General features: G+C 39.1%; 2 protein-coding genes and 1 long non-coding RNA gene across 5 annotated transcripts in view; 1 reads left to right on the top strand and 2 right to left on the bottom strand.

Annotated features, from left to right (window-relative positions):
* Positions 1–17,696, bottom strand: part of LOC148726082 (uncharacterized) — a 107,955-nt gene that overhangs the window by 37,426 nt on the left and 52,833 nt on the right. The window lies entirely within an intron of this gene.
* LOC148726088 (uncharacterized) lies at positions 27–16,269 on the top strand. 3 transcript variants are annotated; one of them, XR_015989249.1, is made up of 5 exons: positions 27–164; positions 992–1,331; positions 4,186–4,238; positions 4,405–4,437; positions 15,328–16,269. It is a non-coding gene; the product is annotated as an uncharacterized LOC148726088 (long non-coding RNA). The 3 variants fall into 3 exon arrangements; XR_015989251.1 differs by lacking the exons at positions 4,186–4,238; positions 4,405–4,437; positions 15,328–16,269 and adding an exon at positions 3,496–3,743; XR_015989250.1 differs by lacking the exons at positions 4,186–4,238; positions 4,405–4,437; positions 15,328–16,269 and adding an exon at positions 2,814–3,743.
* Positions 4,368–9,915, bottom strand: LOC148726089 (uncharacterized). Its single transcript, XM_088726583.1, has one exon. It carries the CDS (start codon positions 9,661–9,663, stop codon positions 5,266–5,268), a length of 4,398 nt encoding a protein of 1,465 aa, XP_088582709.1. The 5' UTR covers positions 9,664–9,915; the 3' UTR covers positions 4,368–5,265.

Raw genomic sequence — 17,696 nt, 5'->3', positions numbered from 1 at the left:
AGATCCATGTTTTTACGATGACAAAAAGTATGATGTGAACTCACTCTATGTAGAAATAATCGAAAAGAATCGAGCGTAATACAAATGCACGATTTGTGTCCAAAAGTCGTCGAGGAAACGAAGACTTGGAAGCCGTGACTTCAGTTGAGTACTTCACGGCAAAGGTGAGAAATATCACAAGCCAATCAGAACTTTGAATGTGATTTAAAACGTGTTTTAAGAACATGCAGAGATTTGAAAGATATCACTACATTGAAAACATTATACTGCAGTCTTGTCAGACCCCTGCTCGAGTATTCATGTGAAACCTGGAATCCTCGTTCACAACGCAATATCAAGAAATTAGAGGCAATTCAGAGCAGGGCAACTAAGTTTATTCTTAACTCTGATGAGGATTATAATGTTAGATTAAAGAAATTAAAATTACTTAGTTTATTTCATAGAAGATATATCAGGGATATTATTTTTTTATTCAATTTCATGAATGGGCATGATGATATGGATATTTCTGATAAGGTGCTTTTCTGTGAAGATCGTAGTGTAGATTATAACTTAAGGAGGAATGATTCTCTTGACCTAGTTAGCATGTACAGTAGAACAAATATTTTTAAATATAGCTTTTTTATCCGTGTTGTGAATGAATGGAACAGTCTTCCAAATAATATAATGGATTCTGCTAGTATTTCTAGCCTTAAACATAAACTTACTTCATTCATTGGTAATACTTAGAAATTTTAGATCTGATTCAATGTAATACTTAGATATCAAACTCTATACCATGATAACTGTTTTTTAATATTATATCTTACTGGGGAGCATCCCTCGTATGGTGTCTAGGACGCCTTTGGATGCTGCCTCTCCATCATCATTATTTATTTATTCTGTTTATGTTTATGTCTATGTATTTATTTATGCATCTGTTTAGTAATTTAATTAAATCTAGATTTGAAGAAACTGTAATAAATAAAAAATACCCTCATTATTATAACAGGTGGATACCACCATAGGAAGTATAAGAGATAACTAGATGGTGACAGTGCCAGTACCCAAATCAACATAGTTTGACTGCAACAAGAGTTCAGCAACACGTTTCCACACAGCCATAGTCTTTCGCTTCCACAGAACTAGCAGTGGTGCCAAGAGAGTTAAGTGCGCTTCATAACAAAGAAACATTTGTGCAAGAGAAGGAAGCGACTTTGTTGCGTTGGAATTCTCACCTACAAATGGATGTGCACATTCCGAAGTGTTCCAATGTTTATGGTTATGTTTATGTTGTATGATTTTGGCACATCTGTGGACATGAGACATTTGGAATCCAACAGGCCTTTGAGGTTAGAAAGCAAATCTATGATTGACAATTTGCATTTAACATAATTGACTGCTGCTTTACATAAAAAACTGCACGTTAATGTTAAGATTTACTAAAACTCATTTTGAATAATAAATTTCATGATAAACGTATACAGGTATATCTCTTGGTACATTCTGTTGGGGAACCAAAGTTTTAAACCTCTCAAATTACTCCTTGTCTTAAAACTTCCACTTTCAAGGTATTGAGAATTTCTTGGAATTATTTGAGATTCAGGGTTATGTACATTGCCTCAAATTCAATTCCCAGAAATTCCCAAAAAATTCCACCCAATCTTAACTTACAGGTAGTTTGTATAGCTGAGAATTACTAGGAATTCCAAGTCCTTGCAAAACTTGAACCTTCCTTTCCCAGAAATTCCCAGTAATTCCAAGCTTTTCAAATCAGAGATTATTTATATAGTTGGGAATTTTTTAGAATTTCAAGGAATTCCCAGAAAACTGGGAATTCAGTTCAGAAGGGCGTTAGGGTTTATGGAGGTTTCGACAAATTGCAAGTTTGCACCCCTGTCAATTTTAGGAGTTCACCACCTGGGCCCAGTTGTTCGAAGGCCGATTAGGGCTAACTCAGGGTTAGTTGTTAATCCCGGTTTCTATATTTCTCTGTTGAAAGGCCGTTTTGGGATAATTTTCCCAATTCTTTTTAGAGCATTCAATCATTAAATCATAGAAAAATGGAATTCAAGTGAGTTTTCTTTTAAAGCTTTCAGATCTGAAATCAAATTTTACACTAACCCCAGGTTTTCTTAACCGACCTTTGAACAACCCGGCCCTGGAGTAAAGCAAGTTGCCCACCCCCCTTTACCAGTTTTCCCTCAAAGTTGAGCATGGCCTTCTAGAGCCTTAGCTGACTTTGATGCTCTCTGAATCCCTGGATTGTTGCCTACAATTGTTGTCTCTTTCTTTTTTCCTTTGTTATTCTTCTGTCACTGTAAAAGTTTAGCAGTAGAAAATCTTGTTTAATTTGGTTGGATTTGTTTTGACAGACAAAAACTTTTTTTAAAGGTATAGGATTTTGGTTCTTGCTTCTGGTTTCCTGTTGCTTCCACTGTTTGCAAGCAGAATTCCCCCCCCCCCCCACCCTTAACCTTTTCTTTCTTGTCAAGTACATGAAGCCTTCCTACTATGCAGTTAACTACATTCAAAATCATGTAAATGAAAGATCTTTTTAATTATTTGAAAGCATGTGACATAAAGATTTTTTTAATTATTCTCCTCCTGATCTTTCACAGAAGACTGCAAATTAAAACAAACAATTTTCTTAAAAACTCTCAGCTTGGTTAAGTTCCAACAAGCTTGCCTACAAAAAAAATTGTTATTTGTGTTGTTAATAACATACAACATCAATTACTGAATAAAACCCACTTCCCTTAAAATATGTATGCTACAGGGAGTTGAGTCTTGGGCCAGTTTTTTTTTTTTGTTTTTTTTTTTTGTTTAATTAGGAACCAAGAGGACAAAAGTCTGGGTGACAATGCCAAACTGCATACTGTATGACATGCATCTCCCCGTGAGCATTTTCATTCTAAGACCAGACAAAAGAGATATTAGAGAAAGATGTTCTTTTTTATCTCCTCATTATTGTGGAAAAAAGAAGGAAAAATGAGTCCTCATGAGTAGTCAAGAGGTAGAGCTTTGGATTCTGCAGCTCCATGCTCTATCACTAAGCCAACAATACATGTATAATTTTCCATTGTGTTGCACTTGCTCTAAAGTCAAATTAATCACAGCAAGCAACCAATGCAAAATAGAATTTTATGGAAAATTAATAATTACGTAAAGTCAACTAAGTTAAAAGCTGGGATTATGTGTATGTAAGGCAGCTGTGGGTCTACATGTTGACCAAGTGTCAGTTGATGCCCTCATCAGCTGATACAAAAAGTTTATAACCCCATTTTAGGTCAAAAGCTCTTGCTGATAATAAATCCAAGTTGTTGGTAATGTATCAGCCAAGTTTTAGCCGCATGTATCATTTATTGTACATGGCGCGCCTTATGTGGCAAAATTTAAACTTGTACTGGGCCATACTATGCAGATTTACATTTCTGCTGTGATATTGCATGAGGCAGATTATCCTTAATTTTACTAATTATCCATTTTCAACGTTTCTTTTACATGGAAATATAGCTCTATACCCAAGGCTGTGGAATTCTGGTTACTCACTGTTTCAGCTTTTAAATTTACTTATTTTGCAACTTCTATTTCAACTCTTGGCAAAGTTACCAGCTGCTGTCAAATATTTGTTTTTGCACGCCATCATTTTCTCAACTTCATTGGAAACTGATATGAGAAACCGAGGCAGGAAAATGAAATGGATAAATTTGTATTGTTTGCATCAAAAATCCAGATTAAAAGTGTTGCAAAATTGGGAAGAAGTCTGAAGTGTTTTGCTTTTCCTAAGCAGGAACAAGTACTTTGTGGAGTTTCCTTGCCTTCTCTAGTCATTCCTTTTACCTGTGGAATTCATGTCTCTTCTCTGATTTGTTTTAGTTCTTTTATCTAATTAGGATTGTTTTTTTGCTCCCAAGTTCCATTGATGTCATAAACATTGCATCAGCAAAAGCTTTTAAAACACGTGTCCTCCCATCTGGCCAATATTCTGAATGAGTGGCTAGGTTGGATTGTATTAAATCGAATGCGTGACTGATATTTATTTCATGTCATTCACATTTAAAGCTTTCTTACACATTGGTTTGAGACGTGGTGAAGAATTTCTGATTTATTATTGGGAGGGAAATCATTCTTGCTAAGATATGGTGAGGGTTTTAATAAAGGTGCTGTAAATCCCCACTATCTTTTGTTTAATTTGCCATCAAGTGTAGGTGATGTTGAAGACAGCTTTTTAAGGAGACTTGAGGCATATTTCTCAGGTAAATGTATTCTTTTTCTTGAAGTTAGGAGGGCTACATCTTCCCCCCCCCCCCCCTGCCCCCATCACTCTTCCCCATTGCTTTCAAGTTGTCTCTAATCATAGGGGATAAAAAGATCACTACACAAAGTTCACAATCGTTTACAAAATTTATTCCACACTGATAGGTTTGGGAGTTCTGGCTCTATTAACAAGTACTGGTAAGTTGAAATCTTAACTGCTAAGGCTGATGCTTCATCTTCCGATTTTGCAGTGCAATACTACTTAAGGACAGTTCATTAGACCGGGCAAATAACAGGCCCTAGATATGTACAGAAGTTCGCTAAATATGTACAAAACTTCGCTAGTATTTACATCAGTTGTAGAAACCTAAACAAAATTGATATGATTTAAATCTCTCACTACCAAAATAGCTTTTCTTTCAAGCACGCGACGAGTTTATTTACAATTGGCTAGGATTTTAATGGCAGTTGATATGAAATTACTTGAACTTGATCGCTTCAATTGAAAGGGAAAACAAACTATAAAACAAATGTGTTGTATCTATAATCTGTACTAAAAGTAACTCATCCGATCCGCTTTTAATATTCAAAAGAACTTCGATAAACTTAACTGGAAGCTATTCCTCGTGACAGGCATAAGCGATCAAAACATACAGAAGCTTGCATTCAATTTAGGATCGAAACTAACCAATCACGAAACGATAGAGTTTCCTAAGAGGTCCGAGGTTTGCCGGTTCTCTCTGTGTTTTCACTTCAATATTATTGGTTCGCATAAAAAAAGATTGACATCCTTTCCTCTCAATAAACATGTTCATTGGTTCATTTTTCTTTATTTCGATCCGGTTCACATAATCTGTCTGCCGTGAGCGCCTTTCAAACCTAGTTTGTTTTCATTCGCGTTTTAGGTTTTTGGGTTGTAATTTGTCACTGAGCTGGTTACCTCACAGTTAACATTGAATAGTAAGATTTTGAAAAGTTAGTAGTTCAGATAATTTGTTTACAGTTTACAATTGCAATTGTCGAGGCTTAAATAATTAGCTCACACTTAGACTTACTCTCACTTACTAAACTACGTGCATGTTGCTCACCTGCTTCTGTGATGCTATTGTATGTGAGGTGTAACGTGTGTAGCTGACAGTTGTTGCTTGTAATGGCGTCAGCCAAGTGCTGTGCTCCTGTGTCTTTGATGTGGTTGCCTCTGAGGTCTAACGTGTGTAGCTGACAGTTGCTGTTTGTAACGGCGGCAGCCAAGTGCTGTGCTCCTGTGTCTGTGATGTTATTGTATGAGAGGTTTAACGTGCGTAGCTGACAGTTGCTGTTTGTAATGGCGTCAGCCAAGTGCTGTGCTCCTGTGTCTCTGATGTACATGTATGAGAGGTGTAACGTGCGTAGCTGACAGTTGCTGTTTGTAATGGCGTCAGCCAAGTGCTGTGCTCCTGTGGCTGTGATGTTATTGTATGAGAGGTGTAACGTGCGTAGCTGACAGTTGCTGTTTGTAATGGCGTCAGCCAAGTGCTGTGCTCCTGTGGCTGTGATGTTATTGCCCTCGAGGTTTAACGTGTGTAGCTGACAGTTGTTGTTTGTGATGGCGTCAGCTAAATGCTTTGCTTCTTCATCTTTCAATTGATTTCTTGTGAGCCTTAACCACCTCAGTTGAGATTTCCTACATTTTAACAATTTACAAATCTCAAAACAACCTAGAGGACCCAGGTTATTGTAGCTCAATTCTAGATGTGAAATTTGTTGAACATCCATAATTACATTTACTAACGAAGAACAATCAACAGCTGTGAGGTCACTGTGCTTAAAATTTAAACCGTTAATTATAATTTGCTGTAGTTTTCTCTGAACTATCGATTGCATTCTATCACTTTCGTTAAAACATTTGAACAATATCATTGCTAAATACCGTTTTCCTTCAGTCGGCCACATGGTTACTACCCTTTGCGTTTCACTCTCTGGCAACACTTCGTAGTCTGCTCTCTTTTCAGTTTCCACAGGAAGAAGGTCTGTGATAATTTCGCTCGGTAGGTTTTCTTTATCGTTCATTAGTCCTGCTAGGAACTGGAAAACCAGTTGCCATTTTCCATCCTTGATGTTTTGGGAAACAAATTCCGTCAGTTCACTTTCCGTCATTGTATTAACTAGGTGTCTTGCAGCGAAAAACTCTTGCATTGTTAAGTGAATGAAGCAGAATTGTGGTTTGTATTCAAACGCTTCAGTTTGACGGTCGGGTAAGCGATGGAATAGAGCGCTGTCCTCCATTCCACGTACTTCGTTTCCTTCAAGGATCAGCTTCCCTTCTTTAATTCCCTCAAAGGCCACTCTTCCTAGTGTCTCGAATTTGTCTTCCACTTCAGTTGGCAGTTTATCTGAAAGAAAGCGTTCGCGAGTTAAACGTTCGTCACGAAATTCTTTCGTGTGTTTGAAATAAAACACTTTCATTCCAATCTTGTAAATCGTTGTTAATTTGGAAGGGAGGGTAAAGCGAGGGGAACTTTCAAACTGCAATATCTGTGACAGACTTGAGCAAATGATGAAGCTGTTCACAGGGATATAACAGAGCGAAAGCAAGTTCATGTTGCTGCTGATGTGTCGCCATAATGTGTCGCCTGCTTGTTGGTCATCTCCAGCGAATTTGTAAACGTATTCTTCGATTTGCTCGGTTGAAAACCCCAGAATTTCTAAGGTTTTGTCAAACTTAAGATCTGCGATGCCTTTCAAAGCCGTAGGTCTCGTAGTCGTCACAACCGAGGCATCTTTGAGGAGTTTCCCGGTCACAAGCAACTGATAAAGGATTTCGAGCGGCATCTTTTCTTCGATGCTGGGAGGGGGAGGCTTCAGGACGGCCATGTTCGCGCCATGTTTAAATTCGTCGAATCCATCAAAAATTATAAGGACACTCTTAGGGTACTGCAGGATGTACTTCCAGACTTCACCGTCCAGGTGATTTGAGGGAGAATATTCTGACATGATCAGTAGTTCCCATAGGCTAAGGTCCTTAACCGAGTCGAATCTCCTGAATTTCACCATGAAAGCAGCATCAAAATGGATTTTGGCACCGGATGTTGCGTTGAAAGCTCTATTAAATGCCCAGTCTCTAAGAATTTTGGTGCAACATAATGTCTTGCCGATTCCAGGACGACCAACAACAAGGACTTTCTTATTTTTATCATTTAAGAGGTCTTTCAGGCTTTTCAGTCGTGATTCTTTGTTGCGCGACTTTGGATAAACTTTGAGTTGCTCTTGTCTGTCTGTAGTAAAGTGGTACATAGCCCTGTCGGGAATGACCACGAGGTTTGTGTAAATCTGATCCAGAGTCAAATCTTTGGCACCTGTTTGTTCCCCTGGGGGACCTGAAAACGGTGATCGCAGTTCGGCGAGATAATGGGTGTCATTTTTAATCGTTTCCTTTGTTTCTGCAATGAATATTTGAAGCTGTTCAGAGTTCTCATTTCCGTTCCTTCCATCTGGCTGCTGTGGTTCTTGACTCGACTCGACAACAGGATCTCGTGGAGGCTCTTCGCACACCTTGACTTGGTTAGGATAGTGTTCAGGCTCTTTTAGCGGAGGTGGGTTAGTAGCTGTTTGTTCCCCGGGAGGACCTGAAAACGGTGATCGGAGTTCGGCGAGAGAATGGGTGTCATTTTTAATCTTTTCCTTTGTTTCTGCAATGAATATTTGAAGCTGTTCAGAGTTCTCATTTCCGTTCCTTCCATCTGGCTGCTGTGGTTCTTGACTCGACTCGACAACAGGATCTCGTGGAGGCTCTTCGCACATCTTGACTTGGTTAGGACAGTGTTCAGGCTCTTTTAGCGGAAGTGGGTTAGTAGCTGTTTGTTCCCCGGGAGGGCCTGAGAACGGTGATGGGAGTTCGGCGAGAGAATCGGTGTCTTTTTTAATGTTTTTCTTTGTTTTGGTGATGAATATTTGAAGCTGTTCAGAGTGCTCATTTCCGTTCCTTCCATCTGGCTGCTGTGGTTCTTGACTCGACTCGACAACAGGATCTCGTGGAGGCTCTTCGCACATCTTGACTTGGTTAGGACAGTGTTCAGGCTCTTTTAGCGGAAGTGGGTTAGTAGCTGTTTGTTCCCCGGGAGGGCCTGAGAACGGTGATGGGAGTTCGGCGAGAGAATCGGTGTCTTTTTTAATGTTTTTCTTTGTTTTGGTGATGAATATTTGAAGCTGTTCAGAGTGCTCATTTCCGTTCCTTCCATCTGGCTGCTGTGGTTCTTGACTCGACTCGACAACAGGATCTCGTGGAGGCTCTTCGCACACCTTGACTTGGTTAGGATAGTGTTCAGGCTCTTTTAGCGGAGGTGGGTTAGTAGCTGTTTGTTCCCCGGGAGGACCTGAAAACGGTGATCGGAGTTCGGCGAGAGAATCGGTGTCTTTTTTAATCTTTTTCTTAGTTTTGGTGATGATTATTTGAAGCTGTTCAGAGTGCTCATTTCCCCTCCCTCCATCTGGCTGTTGTAGTTCTCGATGGGACTCCATTTGGATTCGAGATTGAAGTACGACAACGGGATCTTGTGGAGGCTCTTGGAAAATCCTGACTTGGGTAGAAAGGTGTTCACGCTCTCTCAGCGGAAGTGGAATAAGTTCATGTTCTCTTCTTCCTTCTTGCCTTTCAGGTTCCTGAAGCGACTTGTCATCGGTGGGATTTAGATGGGTTTTTAGAAACTCTGAGTCTTGCATGAATCTCCTTTCTTTCCATGCTCGTAACAAAATGTAGACGGTTTCAATCAGAATGCCAGCGACAAAAGTTCCATTCACCATAAGGACAGCGTACATCCAGAAGGTTTTCGTCTCCGCCCGTCGATTGTAACATTCGTGAGTATTGTTTGGGGTGGCGTTAGATGAATTCCTTGACTGATTGGTTTCATAGTTAAAATAACAGTCAAACTTTGAGGAAAACTGTAAAGAATAAAGCCACTGAGTTTGTAGGACTATGAAGAGAATTCCTAAGACAAGTCTTGTGGATAGTTGACAACAATAAGCGATGAAAAGTTTGTGTCCGCGGTTTCTTTCTGGCCCTCTTGAGTTCCCTTGGTCGTGCGACAGTCCGCTCTCGGGATCTCCGTTACGGTTACTTGAGGACAAATGATCGACTATATGTCTCACTGATTGGGAGTACATAGCACATACGATTCCAATAAGGCCGAAATTGATGATCACGAAGCCATATATAGGAACGCCGTGATTCTTGTACTGTTTCTCGTACTTCTCGAAACATTTTCCACGGACGAGGTCGGTGTATTCGCTCCTCGCTCCACCACAGCGGAAGTCAAATCTTTCTTCACTGTTCTCCACTTCAGCAAAAATGCCAAAGAAGACTGCGCTGATCATAAACCAAATTAAAACTGCGGCATAGCTAATTTTGTTGAAGGTTTTTGGCGCAATTAGTTCTTTGAGATGATCCATCGTTTCAATGCTGTTGCATTCACGCTGTTTCGATGAAATAAAAAACGCTTTATAAATTGGCGTGTGGACTTCGGTTACGCATTGTTTCAGATTTTTAGTTTATTTATGGAAAAACTGCAATTTGAACTCCTGGCAAACTTACGGCTCTCGATGATTTGTTCTCGCACGCTATCATTTTCTCGACTACATGGGAAACCGAAGCAGGAAAATGAAAGGCTTGGGTCAAATTTTTCCTTATTTGAAATACGTCAGATTTATTTGAAATTTCTTTGAAAGAGGCGCCATAGAAACGTTTTCAGGTGTGAGGAGAAATCGTGAGTTGATATTATTGTAAGGGCTTTTTACTGAGTATGAAAACCTCCCAATGACTTGATTGCGGTCCTCGACTTCCGTTTCCCCACAGAGTTTGCAAAATCACATGTTTTCTCTGTTTCATCTGTTTATCTGCAAATTGTGACTCATCAGTAACTGAGAAAGCGGATATTCTCGTAGGAAAGTGAAACCATGCATTTTTTACTAACACTAAGAATTTGCATAACTGCAGAGCACCCTTGTATTCTCCAAATAACAATAACCACTTTTATATACCCGCTCTTTCTTGTTAATTTTAAAAGAATGCTTACTCCTCTGAAATAGAACTGAAAACTTTCGTCCCCGCTTCAAGACGGTCTCAATGTGGTCATTTGTCAACCGTCAAAACATACACGATTTTTACCACCAGCCTTTCCGCAAACCTATAGTTCTGAAAAAGGGTTTTTAAGCTACCACGAAAAGTGTTGTCCGACAAACAGACACTTGAATATATATAGATATCTTATTAAACGTTTTGTTGTGTCGTATCGCTGAGTATTTTACGAGTTGTGCAGTATTTGGAAAATATACGGCGGACACTCTCGTAGGAAAGTAAAGCCATGCATTTCTCACCGAACACTAGGAGGCCAAACGCCATAGTGCCGTATTTTGAAAAATACGGCACAACTCGTAAAATACTCAGCGATACAATACAACAAGACGTCTAATATGAGATTTATTATCCAACATGGCAAATTGTTATTTCAGTGCGGGCGAATGTCTTACTGGTTCTCTCTCTGGAGTACAACAACTGCGAGATATTTGTACTTCTTTTGGGCGTTGTTTTTACTCTGCGAAGCACATTTGGATAATAAATTAAATATGTTATTAAACGTTTAGTATCGCGGAGTATTTTTCGAGTTCTGCCGAAGATTGGTTAGAGCGCTGGACTGTTGTGCGGGAGGTCGAGGTCGAGCGCTCGAGCCCCGGCCGGATCGACACTCAAGGTCTTAAAATAACTGAGGAGAATGCGCTACTTTTCTATAATATCAAGAAATGGATAGACATTCTAGCCTTCTCGGATAAGGACGAATAAACCGTAGGTCCCGTTTCCTGCATCTATTAATTAGTTAATTTTGTTAGGCAGGGGACATTGAAGAACCCACTCACGAGGTTACTGTGATGTGGTCTGGCCTGTTTATTGGGAATTGGGGGGAGGGGGCATCTAGATCTTAAAAATAAGTTTCCTTCGATTGTTTGTAATCTGCTGATGCAGTCCGGCCAAAGTCCCTCGAAAAGTGTTGTGGTGCGCATTTGATCATATCCATACGTTAATTTGCGCAATATAAATATCAAATTAGTATTATTGTTATTATTATTATGATCGCAGAGAAATCAACTGAATGCTACATTCTAATCAGGCAGCACAGAGCGAAAGTCGCAACATGTGAGCTATGGAGTAAAAAATAAATGTACATTAACTAATCCCAAAAAGCTTTTCCGTTGTGTGTACGGTCCTCCTTCTAACAGGAATTCAAACTGCCACCTTGAAAGTCCGGGCAATATTCAGCGTGCCCGAGAGCACTGCCCTCTGCATCTTTCGCAGTACGTCTGTGGTTCTGCCTCCCACCAGCTCGTGCATCATGACATCCAGCTCCCGTGACCAGCCCCCGAGGGCATCCATAATGATGTTATATTGCTTCACCTCGTAGCCTGGGAACTGCTGCCTTAGTTCCCAGCGAAGGGGTCCGTACTTAAGTGTCCGTACTTTTATTATTATTATTATTATTATTATTATTATTATTATTATTATAACTATAATTATAATTAGAATTAGAATTATATTGACGAGCTCGTAGGTCGAGTCAAAATATAAATAGCGAGTAAAAATACTCAGGGATACTACACAACAAAATGTTTAATGAGAGATTTTTTTATCAAACACGCCAAATTTTTTTTTTAGTGAGGGTCAATTTCGCGGATATTTATTTTTGGGAAATGCGTGACATATATGGCGGAAGAGAATTGACGCGGTATTTTCTTCAATAAATGATGAAACTTGTCGTCGAACTGCTTTTCTTCGTTCGAATCATCTAAAAAACTGGGATTAATATTCGCCAGCCATTCCGAATCTTCGTCATCTGGAAAATATTTTAAATCGTTCGCCATTTTTTTTTCGTAACTTCAATCCAATTCGTCGCTTGCCCAATGCGAGGAAACCTGTCCAACCGGTTCTCTCGTTTTGGGCGTTACTTATATACTCTACGAAGCACCGTTGGATAGTAAAGTAAAAGAAAACTCTGAAGAAGTCGAAATCGGACTTAACTCAGATATTTTTCGGAGTTGTTGTATCTTTATCGAAGGATAAAGGTAATGTACTCATCTTTGGGGAATTTGCTGAAAACAACCTAATTATTCCAGAAACATTTTCATGTTGCGTTTTAAAAAACAAATGGTGTGGTCGGCAGTAATAGATTTTCACAACAGGGTTCCAGGTAGCAGCAATTCGTTCAAATGTTAAAAAATTCTGGGTTTGTGCATCAAAGTTAAATAAAGGCTACATCAAGGAGGCACGCGAGGAATACCCGAAACTGCAGTGTGTTTGTTCAGTATATACATCAGGAATTGTAAACTCCGAGTAACAGACCCTACATCAGTGTAACCACAAACGATCAAACAAACCGATGCAGTTATGGCTGGTGAATTTACTGACTCAAACAAAGTCGTAAAACTAAAGAAATAAAGGAAAACAATACAAACAGAAAAGATTAATTAGGGTGACGATCGATGTCGTAAATAAAATCGAATTTAAAGCAAATACAAATCACAAAAAGGCAGCAAAAATTGAAAACAGATGAAATCTAACCTTGTCCAGCCTTGAAATACAATAAATTCTGGAAAAAATACGCTAAACGAGCGCCCAAAACGATCTAAAATATCCAACTGTGAATCGCTAGTCGACCACACTACCGCTTAACTAACATGGTCACGTGACCAGAAAGGGCGCCAAAAAACCAAAGGCGGAGGCCTGGACAGGCAACAAAAACTGGCTAGAGTTACAATCAGTGGAGTTTCTTTGTGAAGAGATCAACGAAGTGGTGTTAAAAAGTATAACGGAAAACAAAGAACAAACATGATATGTTCTGATTTTGCTTTCTTTCTGTGGATTCTTAGAAAAAACGAAAAACCTGAAAACGTAATGTACAATTGGCTGTGAGTCAGAAATCACAAATGGGGAGAACTCAAATGTGTATCGAGTGCGAATGTCGAACTAAGAAGATCAAATAATAAGCACCGAAAGACACCGGAGAACATCAAGGCAAGACAGGAAGTGTAGCTAGTGGCTTCACCTCAATAACTGTTACTTTGAAGGACAACCACCGACCCAAATTTTACGTATATCGAGGAATTATGTATTTCATTTCGTCTTCTAATATGAAGTAACAATATGGTCAAGCATTGATTAACTTCTCAGTATTTTTTACACGTGCGGTGAAACAAAAAGGAGAAAATTACAATGTACAGGATAAGGAAAAGCGCCAAGAATAATAACAAAATGAAGCGAAAGTAAAACAAAACGGAATAAAATAGACTGCAATCTACATCTGATCTTGTCTTAAAGGCGTAAAGAAACTCCAACGTTGCGTAACTCGAACAGACAAAACGTTAATAAAATACTCCGATGTGACCCCTTCGATTCCCTAACTTCAACTCCACAATAATAAGGAGGGCTTTCTCTTAAAAGGCTATCACTGTAAACCGGTTTAAACAGGAACGCCTAGCTACGTAAGCGATTTAATCTGTGAACAATATCACACGAAAAACTTAGGGGTAAACTTGATAACGAAACAAAACAGAACTCAAGCTGCTTTCAATCAGACCGACGGTAATTACGTAATCAAAGTCCCTTTTTTTTCAATGTTCATTACACTGTCACTGAAACATTACGTCTAGAATTCGATACTTCCCATGAGTAATCTAATATTTTGAAAATGTTGTTCGGTTTAGTTAATTTCTTCGCCGGTAACCTCTATTTACTAGAGAGACTCAATTCTCTTTAATACATTGATATTCTAGGAAAATAACTTCTCTTTGTTAAAGGATTTTAAAACAGCTGACCATTTTCTGGGATTAATTTGTTGGTAAAAAAAAGAATTAAGCGCGGACAGCTTGCGACTTTAAATCGAAACTAAATGACTTTTTCACTCGTCATCTGATCTTTACTGTCACTGAAACACTATGTGTATACACCGAATGTAAACTTGGCGTCCAATTTGAGTTGCCATTGTTCTGGACTCACTAACCTCCTCTTCGCGTGGAAACACAATAGGATTATTACGTGTGCGAGAGGGACTACTTGGAGGGAGTTAACAGCTATTATATTTGCTCTTGAGTCATTTTTGCCCCTTCTTAATGGCGCTTACATTAAATGGTTTTCTGGCAGTCAAAATGCTTTTAGAATTATCTAAGTTGGAAGCATGAGGAAAGATCTACACGTTGTAGCCCTTAAGATTTTTCAGTTTTGCGTCGATAATGAAATCGAATTGGAAGTAAAATGGATTCCCCGAACTAATCTTGATAGGGCGGACTTCATTAGTCGTATTATTGATGTAGATGATTGGCAAATCGCAACTTCCTGTTTTGAATTCCTGGATTATACTTGGGGGCGACATACAGTGGACTGTTTTGCCAATTTCTATAATAAGAAAATCAACAAGTCTTTTTCAAGATTTTGGAATCCAGGTTATAGCGGAGTTGATTTCTTCGTTCAGAATCTGACAGGGGAAAATTTCCTCGTTGTGCCCCCAGTAAATCTAATCCATAGAACAATTCACTATTTGTATATATCCAAGGCTGTGGCTACTTAAGTCGTTCCATTCTGGCCTTCGTCGTATTTTTGGCCTATCATTGCTAGAAAATTTTTTAGTTTTGTGATAGATTATAAGTTGTTCAGCGGAAAGACTGTTCTGAAGCATGGTCGGAACACCAATTCGTTGCTAGGCTCTAAGAGATTTTTTGGACAAATGTTAGCGGTCCGTATGAAGTTTTCATTGCTTGACCACCGGGTCCCTGTAACTCTTAAGATGATCAGTAATGATTTAGTTGAGATTTGTTTGGTAGGTATAAGGACGCTTGTCCGATTATACATCGACAAGAGGGCGCTGGCCTCGGATTAGGAGGGCACTTTATCGTCTCCAGCTTATATTCTGAGGTAGTTTATGTGGTAGTAGAACGCTTGTGCATACGATAGAAAGGTGGCGCATGCCTGTTTTCGGAGACCGGTTGTTGCTTTGAATCTTGTATTTTAGTTTGCGGCGTTTCTTTTAAATGTTTTCCGTCCTCTTTTGTGTTGTCTTCTTTTGTTTTCATCAGATGTTTACCACTCAAGGTTACTGGGAAAACATCCCCGACCACGTGAAACCAAACACCAAAGATCTTCTGTCCTTTTTAATGAACTTTAAGGCGGATTCCACAGTTAAAAGATACAAAATAAATCGTAAAGTTCTCAAGATGGTGTAATTTCTCCGGTATTCAGCCGTCGCTTCCTTTCTCGGTTTCGGTTCTAATTTCTTACCTTCACGAGGTATACGTTAGATTCAAGTCTTATGCAACACTATCGTTGACACATGCAGCCCTTAAATGATTTCATTCCTTTATTCCTGGCATCATTAGCAATCCTTTGGATGCAGCAATTTGCCATAATTTATTAGAAGCAGCTAAACGCACCAAACCAGCTGTTTCTAAGAAGGAACCCATCTCTGCCGATATTATTAAGAAAGTCATTGATAAGTATGCTCCTTCAGCTAACCTGAGGTACTTGCGTTTAGCTTGCATGTGCTCGTTAGGTTTCGCGGGGTTTCTTCGCTATGATGAATTTAGCAATATTTTGATTAGCCATCTGGAATTTTTGCCTAATCATTTGTGTGTGTTTGTTCCCCGTGCCAAAAATACGTGTACAGAGAATGGAATAGGGTTCATAGTGAGAGATTGTTTAGTAGATATTGTCCTGTTGCCCTCCTAGAAAGAAACATTCTGATGGCTGAGGTAGATCTCAACGGCAATTTGCACTCTTTAGACCTTTAATATTGTTCAAATCTTCCGATACTTACAAGTTATATGGAAGCAAGCTCTCGTATACGAGATGTAGGGAAGTATTTAAGAATTCAAGACATGTATGTCCTTGAAGACGTAATTAAGCGTCTAGAAATAACTGATAACTTGGGATTGTAGCAGTTAGGGTACCTTAATTGTAATATTCTTTCGTCAATTTTATGAATAAATGTGAGCTTGGATTGCCTGAGCATCCAACCATCATTCCTTTGGTGTTGTATTCCTATAGTATTTAAGGAGAAAATAATTTACGTTCGTCTGAGCGCAGCGAATTAGAGCGTAAGTACAAACTTTGGCGCCAAAGACAACATGGCGGACGAAGAGTAACTTTGGCTCTTATTAATCATTATTTTGCGCAGGCACACACAATACGGGAATAATACCGTTCGAAAAAGAAAGAAATTTTGTGTTCGTGATATCTATCGACGTCGAGCAGCTTAGGAAGGGTATGCTAACCTCGTCAGCGAACTACGACTTGGTGATCGTGAATTGTACTTTCGGTGACTTTCGGTAGGTTTCGAGTAATTTAACTTTTGATTTCGTATTTTTTCAGTCAAGCTCAAACGTTTAAATTTGTTACGGCTATTTGTGCATTTTGGAAAGATGGAATCGAGCATTGTGATTGGTTTATTCTTCCGCTTCCGCTTCCGCTTCCGACTCCGACAATGCAGTTTTCACTAGATCGTAAGTGATGGAGTCATAGGCAGAATCGGTGTTCTGCTTCCGACTCCGTCGGTTTGATTTCCACTAGATCGTATCGCTCCACGCTTCTGATTACGACTCCGACTACGATTCCATCGCAAGTGAAAACCAGCCTTTAAAACCCGTTTGTTACTTGCTATTGAACCGTTTGTTCGAGATAAACGAGAAGAACAAAAAAAATTAATATCTGATACCTGTCAATTTTCTTCCAAGGCAAAATAAAATAGAGCCCTCGCTATAAGTGCAAAAGTTTTGGAAAAATTCAGAAACAGAAAGGAAAGTGACAAAACTTCCATTTTTTCCGTAGTCGTTCGCGTTAAAATGCTACCTAAGGCCTCTATCAAAATAGCAAAATACGATGTGAACCATGCCATTATTAATTTTTTACTACGGGTTCTCAGTAGTAGATATATGGGGATTCTGGGACATTAGGTATCCACAGTTCGAAAAATTAGAAGGAAATGTATGGGAAAATGTAGGTACAAAGGTTACACTTAAGGTGGATTATCCACAATCACGCGCAATGATATACTAGGACAATAGATAGAGTATCCACAATCACGGAAAAAGTAGGGTAAGGTAATGTGTAGGTTTACGTGTGCTCAAACCCTAACAATCATTTCAAACAATGAGAACAATAGAATTCAAGATGGAGAAGGGATTAAGTCGACACACATATATGACAACATGATAGAGTACGCAGATTGTGAGTATCCACAATTTGAAAATTAGAGGTAAATGTATGGGGAAATGTGACTATAAAGTTCATAATTGAGGAGTATCCACAATCGCGGTAAAGGTAATGTAAGACAGCGTGTAGGTTTACGCGTGTTCAAACCCTAGCAATCAGAATCTCAAGCAATGAGAACAATAGAATTCAAGATGGCGAAGGGATTAAGACGATACACAGATATGACAACACGGTAGAG

Source organism: Stylophora pistillata, chromosome 7 (assembly GCF_964205215.1).
Source record: "Stylophora pistillata chromosome 7, jaStyPist1.2, whole genome shotgun sequence".
Taxonomy (NCBI): Eukaryota; Metazoa; Cnidaria; class Anthozoa; order Scleractinia; family Pocilloporidae; genus Stylophora; species Stylophora pistillata.
This window is presented reverse-complemented; position numbering and strand designations above follow the sequence as displayed.